The sequence below is a fragment of the Propithecus coquereli genome, unplaced genomic scaffold (assembly GCF_000956105.1).
Source record: "Propithecus coquereli isolate 6110/MARCELLA unplaced genomic scaffold, Pcoq_1.0 Scaffold14, whole genome shotgun sequence".
Lineage (NCBI taxonomy): Eukaryota > Metazoa > Chordata > Mammalia > Primates > Indriidae > Propithecus > Propithecus coquereli.
Window position 1 is genome coordinate 16,403,971 of NW_012138302.1, and position 11,278 is coordinate 16,415,248.

An 11,278-nucleotide genomic window follows, 5' to 3' on the forward strand; every position below is an offset into this window, starting at 1 on the left:
CACCATTAAAAATGAAACAAAACCTAAATTGGCAATATGATAACAGCTGTAGTTGATCTAATCTCTTCTGTGTACCAGGGATGGTTCTAAGTTCTTTCTATACATTGTCTCATTTAATTTTCACAATAATCCTATGAGGTTGTTATTCTCAAATAAAGTAAACGAGGCTTAGAGAGGTTAAGTTGGTATGAGGTCGTTAAATCTGAAATGTCCGATTTTGAATCAAAAGTATAGTTTATTATATCTCAAATAAGAAGCAGTACAATTAACCAAAGTATGTACCTAAATTATCGACACAGTTTTGCCATCTTAACAGTAGCTTGCTTATGCCAGCAGCAAAGATGCCTGGAGCGCAAGTGGCGATGAAATCGTGAAAGACGTTTTCCACAGCTTGTTGAGAATTGAATATTTTTCCTTTCAAAAAGTGGTCCAAAGCCTGGAAGAAGTGGTAGTCAGTTGGTGCAAGGTTTGGTGAATATGGTGGATGACAAGAGAGTTTCCAAGTCCAGCTTCTGTAGTTTGAGCAGTGTTGTTTTTTGTGACTTGTAGTCTTGCAAGAGGATTCGTCTGTTTCTAACAATCTTGGCTGCTTAATCACAAGCATCCTCATCATTTTGTCCATTTGGTTGCAGTAGACATCTGCTATAATGCATTGATCAGGTTTCATGAAGCTGTAGTGGGTAATAGCAGCGCTGGACCACCAAACAGACACTGTTAGCTTTTTTTGATGAATATTCGGTTTTGTACTGTGTTTCAGCACTTAATCTTTATCCAACCATTGTGCCGAACGCTTGCAGTTGTCAAAAAGAATCCATTTTTCATCACACATAACAATACAGTATAAAAATGATTCGCCTTTATGTCATGACAGCAAAGGCAAGCTTCGAGACAATTTCTCTTCTGAAGTTCGTTCTGGATAGATGCAGAACCCATCTATCCAGCTTCTTTACCTTGCCTGCTTATTTCAAGTGGTCCAATATTGTTGGAATAGTAATGTCAAACCTTGCTGCTAATTCACGAGCAGGTTAAGATGGACTTGCTTCCACTATAATTTTCAGCTCATCATTATCCACCTTGGTCTCAGATCACCCACGTGGTTCATTTTCAAGATAAAAATCACCAGAATGGAACTTCTCAAACCATCAGTGTACTGTGCGTTCATTAGCCATATCCTTCCCAAACACTTCGTTGATATTTCTAGGTGTCTGTGCTGCCACTGTTTCCACGACAGAACTCATATTCAAAAATAACATGAATGTTTTACTTATCCATGGTTTCACAAAAATTGCTGTAAAGAAAAAATGTGAAAAATAATCACGGGCCAAAACGTGTGTTTGAAAGAATGAGGATGTAACTTCACAATAAAAAATAAAACAAGAAGTGTCAAAGGGAAATGTCAGAGATATCAACTGTCAAACTTAGTACTTACGGAAATCGGACATTCCATACTTAATAACCTCGTTCTTTGGGGAAATGTCTTCAACTTTTCCCCATTAAGTATGATGTTGGCTATGGGTTTGTCCTATATGGCCTTTATTATTTTAAGATACATTCCTTCAATGCCTAGTTCACTGAAAATTTTTATCATGAAGGGATGCTGAATTTTACCAAATGCTTTCTCTGCATTTATTGATATGATCATATGGTTTTTGTCCTTAATTCTGTTTATGTGGTATATTATTAATACATTTATTGATTTGCATATGTTGTACCATCCTTGCATCCCTAGTATAAAAACCCATTTGTTCATGGTGTATTATCTTTTTGATGTGCTATAGGATTCTATTTGCTAGTATTTTGTTGAGGATTTTTTTGTCTGTGTTCATCAGGTATATTGGTCTGTAGTTTTCTTTTTTTGTTGAGTCCTTTTCTGATTTTGGTATGGGTAATACTAGCCTCGTAGAATGAGTTGGGGAGAATTCCCCCTTCCTCAATTTTTTTTTTTTTTTAGAACAGTTGCAGGAGGATTGGTATTAGTTCTTCTTTGTATGTTTGGTAAATTTTGGCTGTGAATCCATGTGGTTGTGAGCTTTTTGGGGGGAGACTTTTTATTGCTGAATCAATCTTGCTACTCATCATTGGTCCACTCAAGGATTGTATTTCTTCCTGGTTCGACCTTGGGAGGTTGTATATTTCTAGAAATATATCCATTTCTTGTAGGTTTTCTAGTTTGTGAGTATATAGTTGTTTCTAATAGCCTCTGATGATCTTTTATATTTCTGTGGTATCAGTTGTAATGTTTCCTTTTTTCATTTCTGAGTGTGTTTATTTGGGTCTTCTCTATTCTTGGTCAGTCTAGCTAGTGGTTTTTATCAATTTTGTGTATCTTTTCAAAGAACCAACTTCCTTTCGTTATTTTTTATTGTTTTTTTGGTCTCTGTTTCATTTAGTTCTGTTCTAATCTTTGTTTTTTTCTTTTCTTCTGCTAACTTTGGGTTTGATTTATCCTTGTTTCTCTAGTTCCTTGAGGTATGATGTTAAGTTGTTAATTTCTGATCTTTTGACTTTTTTTTTCTTAGAGACAAGGTCTCAATCTCTTGCCCAGGCTGGAATGTAGCGGCACAACCATAGATCTCTACAGCCTCAAACTTGTGTGCTCAATCCTCCTACTTCAGACTCCCAGATAGCTGGAACTACAGGTGTGTGCCACCACACCCAGCTAATTTTTCAAAAATTTTTTGGTAGAGATTGGGTCTCACTGTTTCCAGGCTGATCTATAACTCTTGACCTCAAGCAGTCCTCCTTTCTCAGCCTCCCAGTTCAGTGCTCAGCTGGGATAACAGGCTTGAGCCACACCCAGCGCTGATCTTTCTACTGTTTTTTTTTTTTTTAAACCAACATGACCTAGGATCAACTTTCTCCTTTTTGATGTAGACATTTCATGCTATAAACTTCCCTCCTACCACTGCTTTTGCTGTATCTCACAGGTTTTGATACGTTGTATTTTCATTTTCATTCGTTTCAAAAAATTTTAAATTTCTTTATTTCTTTATTGACCCAGTGATCATTCAGGAGCATGTTGTTTAATTTCCGTGTATTAATATTTGCATAGTTTCTGAAGTTTCTTTTCATATTGATTTCTAACATTTTTCCACTTTAGTGTGAGAAGATACTTGATATGATTTTGATTTTTTAAAATTCGTTAAGACTTATTTCATGGCCTAACGTGTTCTATCTTGAAGAATGTTCCATATGCTGGTGAAAAGAATATCTATTCTGTACTTGTTGGGTAGAATATTCTGTAAATGTCGGTTAAGTCCATTTGGTCTAATGTCCAATTAGACCAGTTGGTCTAACCCAGTGTTTCTTAGTTGACTTTCTGTCTCAATGATCTATCTAGTGCTGTGAGTGGGGTGTTGAAGTACCCCACTATTGCAGTCTCTTTCTTCAGGTCTAGTAATATTTGTTTTGTGACTCTAGGAGCTTCTAAATATATATATATATGTGTGTGTGTGTATATATATATATATTTAGGATTGTTATATCCTCTTGCTGAATTGATGTCCTTATCATTATATAATGACCTTCTTTGTCTTATTTTACTGTTCTTTACTTATAAAGTGTGTTTTGTCTACTCCTGCTCACCTTTGATTTCTGTTTTTGTGGAATATCTTTTTCCACTCCTTTACTTTTAGTTTATATATGTCTTTACAGGTACGGTGAATTTCTTTTTTTTCTTTTTTTTTTTGAGACAGAGTCTCACTCTTTTGCTCGGGCTAAAGTGAGTGCCGTGGCATCAGCCTAGCTCACAGCAACCTCAAACTCCTGGGCTCAAGCGATCCTCCTGCCTCAGCCTCCCGAGTAGCTGGGACTACAGGCATGTGCCACCATGCCCGGCTAATTTTTTTTTTCTATATATTTTTAGTTGTCCGATTAATTTCTTCCTATTTTTAGTAGAGACGGGGTCTCGCTCTTGCTCTGGCTGGTTTTGAACGCCTGAGCTCAAACAATTCGCCCGCCTCGGCCTCCCAGAGTGCTAGGATTACAAGCGTGAGCCACCGAGCCCGGCCCATTCTGCTAGGCTGTATCTTTTAAGTAGAGCATTTAACTCATTTACGTTCAAGGTTAATATTGATATGTGAGGCTTTATTCCTCTCATGTTGTTAATTATTTTCTAGCTGTTTTATAAATTCTTTCTTTGTCTCTCTTTGTCTTTGTGGTTTGATGAAACCACTTTGTGGTTTTGCCATTTGATTCTTTTCTCTTCTTTGCATGGTTGTTTATAATGCCTTAAATTTTATATTTTTGTGTATTTTTTGAATATCGACCTTTCATTTCTATGTTCGAGACCCCTTTGCACATTTCCTATAGTACTGATCTAGTGGTGATGAATTCCTTTCGTGTTTGCTTGTCCAGGAAAGACTTAATTCCCCTTCATATGTGAAGCTTCTTCTGGAAACATATAAAGTTCCTGGTTGACAGGTTTTTTTTCTTCCAGCACTTTGAAAATGTGATCCCGTTCTCTTCTGGCCTATAAAGTTTCTGATGAGAAGTCTGCTGTCAGTCCGATGGGATTTCCTTTATGGATGACTGAACACTTTTGCTAATTTTAAAATTCTTTCTTTCATTTTGACTTTAGACATCCTGAATATAATATGCCATCGTGAAGTCATTTTTGCAATGTATTTGCCTGGGGATCGCTGAGCCTCCTGTATCTGGATGTCTAACTCTCTTGCTAAACTTGGGAAGTTTTTATCGATTATTTCCTTAAATAGGTTTTCTAAACTTTTTGGTCTCCCGTCTGCCTCAGGAATACCAATAGTTTGTAAGTTTGGTCACTTTATGTAGTCCCAGATGTCTTGAAGGCTTTGTTCATTCTTTTTTATTCTTTTTTCCTTATTTTTGTCTAACTGGATTATTTCAAAAGACCTGTCTTCAAGTTCTGAGATTCTTTCTTCTGCTTGGCCTAGTCTATTATTGAAGCTGTCAAATGTATTTTATATTTTCTTTAATTAGTTTTTCAGTTCCAGAATTTCTGTTTGTTTTTTTCTAAGATATCTATCTCCTTGGTAAATTTCTCATTCATACCCTGAATAGATTTTCCAATTTCTTTGTATTGTTTTTCAGATTTCTCTTGTATCTCATTTGAACTTCTTTAAAATCAATATTTTGAATTTTTTGTCTAGCATTTTGAGGAGTTTTTTTTTTTTCTTTTTCTTTTTTTTTGAAACAGTCTCGCTCTGTCACTGGGCTAGAGCGCAGTGGCATTGTCATAGCTCACTGAAATTTCTGGGCTCAAGCAATTCTTTTGTCTCAGCCTGTTGAGTTGCTGGGACTACAGACATGTGCCACCATGCCTGGCTAATTTTTCTATTTTTGTAGAGACGGGGTCTCACTGTGTTGGTCAGGCTGATTTTGAACTCCTGGCATCAAACAGTCCTCCTGCCTTGGCCTCCCAAAGTGCTGGAATTATCGGTGTGAGCCACTGCACCCAGCCAGAGACTCTATCTCTTTAGGGGAACAAAAAAAAAAGAAAGAAAAGGACATTAATGAAAAAACTGGTGAAATCCAAATAAAGTCTGTAGTTTATAGTTTTGTACCAGGGTTAATTCTGTAGTTTTAATAGATTTACCATGATTATGTGAGATATTAACATTAGAGGAAACTAAGTGAAGAATGTATGTGAACTCTGTACTATCTTTACAACGCTTCTGTAAGTCTAAATTACTTCAAAATAAAAACTTAAAATAGTGTACATCTATAAAAATAGCAATTATTATGAAGAATAAAGAAATGAATACCTCCAAAGTCAGAATTCTGATTTGAGAGGGCCACATAAAGACTTCTGAGGTGTTGGCAGTTTGCTGGGAGATGATTACATGGGTAATCACTTACTGCTTATTTGTTAAGCCATAGCTGTTTCATACACTTTTATGAATGTTTTTCATAGTTAAGATTAGAAAATAAAATATATCCTTTTCATTTAGTAAGATTGAAAATCACTTGGGGGGAAACATTTGTTCCTAATGCTTGTATTCTTTAATTAATATAGAATTTGCAGAGAGTTTGTTCTTTGGGGTGGAAGTGAAGTTTCAGCTAAGAAATGTTGCCACTCTCATTCATGGTTTTATATAATTTGTTTAGGTAGAAACAGTGAAGCACAATGATCCTTTTGCTCCTGGTGGAACAGTTGTTGTTGCAGCAAGTGATTCAGGTAAAGAAATAATTTATCAATTTTATTGAGCATTAAACATTACATTTTAAAATTCTTTTTTCTTTGTCTCTAAACATTCATTCTATTATTTATGACTTTAAAATTATTCATAATTTGATTCAATCTACTGGCTGAGCACAGTGGCTCACACCTGTAATTCTAGCAGTTTGGGAGGCCAAAGCGGGAGGGTTGCTTGAGGCCAGGAGTTTAAGACCAGTCTGGGCAACATCATGAAACTCTGTCTCTACAAGAAATAAAAATATTAGCCAGGTGTGGTGGCGCATGCCTGTAGTCTCAGCTACTCAGAAGGCTTGAGACAGGAGGATCACTTGAGCCCAGGTGTCCAAGGTTGCGGTGAGCTATGATCATCCCAGTGTACTCCAGCAACAGAGCAAGACCCCATCTCTTTTAAAAAAAGAAAAGTCATCTACCAATAATAATAGCAACAAGCATTTCTGTATCACTTTCTACTTTTCTTATTCATTTGTTATCTCATTTATTGTTCATGTTAAAAATCTTACTAGAATATGTATTCTACCCAATATCAGTAAAACCAACAAAAATGTTTTGCTTTATAAAAGGCAGTGTTGCTTTGCAGCTTCAGAGTCAGCATTGACTCTTACAGATCTGCGTCTAAGTTAAAATATACACAGCCTCCAATAGATAATGAAAATACAAATGGATACAAATAATACAGAGAAAAGCCAAATGTTATTCTAGTGTCCAATCTTCATGCTTTATTTATGATATCTAATTTTTCATTTATTCTTTTAATAACCTTTAAGTAATAGCTTCATTTTAAACGTAAGGAAACTGAACACCAGAACATTAAGTAACTTGATGAAGATTGTACAATTTACTAGATTTGAACCAGGTAAAGCCAAGCTTCAAACCTAGGTCTGACAGAGTCTAAAAGGTTTTCAACTTAGGTAACTCTGCTTCTTTTCCACTATTCATTTAAAAATAAAACAGATAAACAGACCAGCTGTTGTTTGGGAGAGCAGTAAATTAGAGGAACGTGAACTCAAACATGTAAATACTTTAAATAATGTCATGCTGAAAATAGGTTGCTTTAGTTTTCCAGATAAATATGGGGCAACATGAGATTTGGCAGAGTGCATTGTTTTCAAGTTGGAAATGAACTCCCAACATGAGTAGCAAGAGTGTGGAATGTTAAAAGGAGGTAAATAGACAAGATTTAACATAGTACTGGATGTTGATTTAAACAGAAACTTAGAATGAGAGCAAATGAGACTTCTAAAAGGCTTGTATTAAAAAATAATAAAATAAAAAATAAAAGGCTTATATTAACCATGGTTAAATTATATCTTAAAATACATGTTTGTTTAGACCCTTATTACTAAACTGGTGAATTAATATATTGCTAGTGATATTATATGATTAGAAAGGCTAACCTAAGAGAATAAAATGAAAGGTTAATACATTTATAATTAACTCTTGATCGCCCACATTATAGAAATGGTAAGCGCCATAAAGTTAATTAAAGTTGCAAAGATTTAAAGAAAGGGGAGATCACATTGAGGGCAAATCATGAATGATTTCAAAGAAGAATGTGGCTTTTGTGGTATGCCTTGAAAGCATGAGCTAGAATTTTAGAAAGTAGATACTGAGAGTATGTGTAAAACAAAGAGAGTAATATGAACAGGGAATGGAGGCAGGACATATACGGCATGTTCAAGGAAAAACAGACGTTTTGCCAAGAGCTTTTTTATAGGTAGAGGAATAGTCAGATTAAGGCTGAAGTGGTAGATTATAGTCTTACTGTAAATGGTTTCTAATGGTGTCTCCTCTGTTGGTCTTCTCTTTAAATTCCGGCTCCTGGTTATTTCTTGTAAAGTGGTAGAATAAATGACTGTAGTAGCCTAGGAAGGGCTAAGAATTATTATTGTTAATCATGATAATAGCAGCCACCATTTAGTGAGCACTTGCAGAGTTCCAACACTCTTGTGTACTAACCATTTTCCTGGTGTCAGTTAATTCTTACAACAGCTACATGAGATAATTGGTATTATATTTATTTTATGTACAAGGAAAATCAAGGCATAGAGAAATGAAGCCATTTTCACAAGATTAAAAGAGTAGTAGTAGACAGACCCAATTCAAATGAAGTCTCTGGTTTTCCACCTGCCTCTTTGGTCATTCTTTCTCAATCTCCTTTGCTGATATTTCTTCTTTTCCTCAACCTCTTAATGTTGTGTTGCTCCAAGTCTTAGTCCCTAGACCTCTTTTCTTCTCTATCTGTATTCTCTTGGGGAACTCATCTAGTTTCACTGCTTCAAATACTGTCTGTATGCTGGTTTTTATCTTTAGTCACATCTTTCTTGAACTCCAGACTTATGTATCCTGCTACTTATTTGATATCTCCACTTGAATATCTGATAGATATATCTAACACAGTGTATCTAACACCAAACACCTAATCTTCCTTCCCAAACCTGCTTCTCTTGGAGCCTTCCCCATTTTAATTCATGGAAACTTCATCTTTTTTTTTTTAAGAGACAGGGTCTCACACTGTTGCCCAGGCTGGAGTGCAGGGGTGCAACCACAGCTCACTGCAATCTCAAACTCCTGTGGGCTCAAGCAATCTTCCTACCTCAGCCCCCTGAGTAGTTAGGATTACAGGTACATGCCACCACACCCAGCTAATTTTTTTTTTTTGCTTTCTTTTTTTTTGTTTTCAATAGAGATAGGGTCTCACTATGTTGCCCAGGCTGTTCTCAACCTCCTGGCTTCAAGCAATCCTCCCACCTCAGCCTCCCAAAGTGCTGGAGTTAAAGACATGAGCCACTGCACCTGGTCTCAACTTCATTTTTAATGTTGCCTAGACCTACAACCTTAGAATCATCCTTGGTTCTTCTTTTTCTCTTACTCTAATCTGTCAAATCTTACTGACTCTACCTTTAGATTATATTCAGTAAAAGCCTTACAGTGACCTACATGCCTTTCCAACAACATCTCTTAGCATCATTCCCTTTACTCACTCTGCTGAAGCCACACTGACCTCCTTGCTGTTGCTCAAAACAACAGTCTGGTGTTCCTTTGGCCCTTTGTGCTAGATGTTCCCTCTTCCTGGGATGATCGTTCTCCATACAACCACATGATGATCTCTATTACCTCTAACACATTTTAGTTCAGATGTCACCTCCTCAATGAAGCTTATTCTGACCACCCCATCTAACATTTACAAATAACACTACCCACCCCAGCACTCCCATGTTACCATTCTCTACTCTTTCTTCTTTCATACTGACTTATTACTTTTGAGCATACTATATAAATTACTTTATTTTCCTCTTATCTATCTCCTTCTCTTCCTACTAGAACTTAAGGACCATAAGGAACGAGGATGTTTATTTTCACCGATAACGTCCCAAGGTCCTGAAAATATGCCTGGGCACTAATATTAATGAATAAATGAATCAGCTACTCTCCTCAGAGAGCATATAAAGGGAGCCCAATCAATGAGAATCTTTCTTGAGGGGATGGTGGGGAGCGGGTGGTTATTATTTATTTTGTTCTGATAAGTACAGTTTTTTAAATTGTGGTAAAATATACACAACAAAGTTTAGCATTTTAACCATTTTTAAACGTACAATTCAATGACATTAAGTACATTCACATTGTTGCACAACCATCGTCACCATCCATCTCCAGGACTTTTGTCATATTTCAGAACTGAAATTCTGTACAGTATTTCCATTTATTAAACAGTAACTCTCCATCTTCCCTCTCACTAAACCCTAGCAACCATCATTCTGCTTTCTTTCTCTATGATTTTGACTACTCCAGGTACTTCATATAAGTAGAATCATAAAGTCTTTGTCTTTTTGTGACTGGCTTATTTCACATACCATAATGTCCTCAAGGTTCATCCTTGTTGTAGTATGTATCAGTTTCCTACCTTTTTAAGGCTTAATGATATTCTATGGTGTATACATACCACATTTTGTTTTTCTATTCATTTATTAATGGACACTTGGGTTGCTTCCATATTTTGTCCATGTGAATAATGCTGCTGTGAACATGAATGTACAGATACGTGTTTGAGTCATTGTTTTCAATTATTTTGGGTAGAATTCCAGAGGTAGAATTGCTGAATCATGTGGTAATACTATTTTTAATTTTTTTAGAAACCGGCGTACTGTTTTCCATAGCAGCTGTACCATTTTATATTCCAACCAACAGTGCATAAGGGTTTCAGTTTCTCCACATCTCTGTCAACACTTACTACTATCTCTTTTATTGTAATAGTCATCCTAATGGGTGTAAAGTGATATCTTATTTATTTGATTTGCCTTTCCCTAACAAGTGGTGATGTTGGGCATTTTTTCATATGCTTATTGGCCACTTGTATATCTTCTGTGGAGAAATGTCTATTCAAGTCCTTTGCCCATTTCTAAATCGTGTGTTTCTTATTGTTGAATTGTAGGAATTCTTTATATATTCCAGATACTAACCCACATCACATATATAATTTGCTTTTATTTTCTTCCATTCCACAGGTTGCCTTTTCATTCTGTTAATACTGTCCATTTTAATTTTAATGTAGTCCATTTATCTATTTTTTCTTTTGTTGCCTATGCTTTTAGTGTAAATAACCAAGAAAGTATTGTTAAATCCAATGTCATGAAGCATTTTTTTTCTGTTTTCTTCTATAAATAAGAGTTTTATAGTTTTAGCTCTTATGTTTAGGTCTTTAATCCATTTCGAGTTAATTTCTGTATATACTATAAGATATAAGTCCAACTTTATTCTTTTACATGTGGATGTCCAATTTTCTCATCACCATTTGTTATAAAGACTATCTTTTCCCCCACGTGTGTTTTTGGCACCTTTGTTGAATACCATTTGACCATATATGTGAGGGTTTATTTCTGGACTCTGTATTCTAGTCAATTGATCTGTATGTCTATCTTTATGTAATACCACACTATTTTGAATACTATAGCATTGATACAAGATTTGAAATCAGGAAGCTTAAGACCTCCAACTTTGTTTGTTATTCTTTTTAAATATTGTTTGGGCTATTTAGGGTCCCTTGAGATTCCATATGAATTTTAGGATGAATTTTTCTTTTCTTTTTTTTTTTTTCTCTTACATCAT

At 35.6% G+C, this 11,278-nt stretch overlaps 1 protein-coding gene across 1 annotated transcript in view; it reads left to right on the forward strand.

The window, feature by feature from the left end:
- EPS15 (epidermal growth factor receptor pathway substrate 15) overlaps positions 1–11,278 on the forward strand; it is a 225,135-nt gene that overhangs the window by 160,315 nt on the left and 53,542 nt on the right. The window contains exons 20-21 of the mRNA XM_012639346.1: positions 6,085–6,154; positions 7,632–7,636. Coding sequence (XP_012494800.1) covers positions 6,085–6,154; positions 7,632–7,636 — 75 coding nt within the window. The remainder of the gene's footprint in view (positions 1–6,084; positions 6,155–7,631; positions 7,637–11,278) is intronic.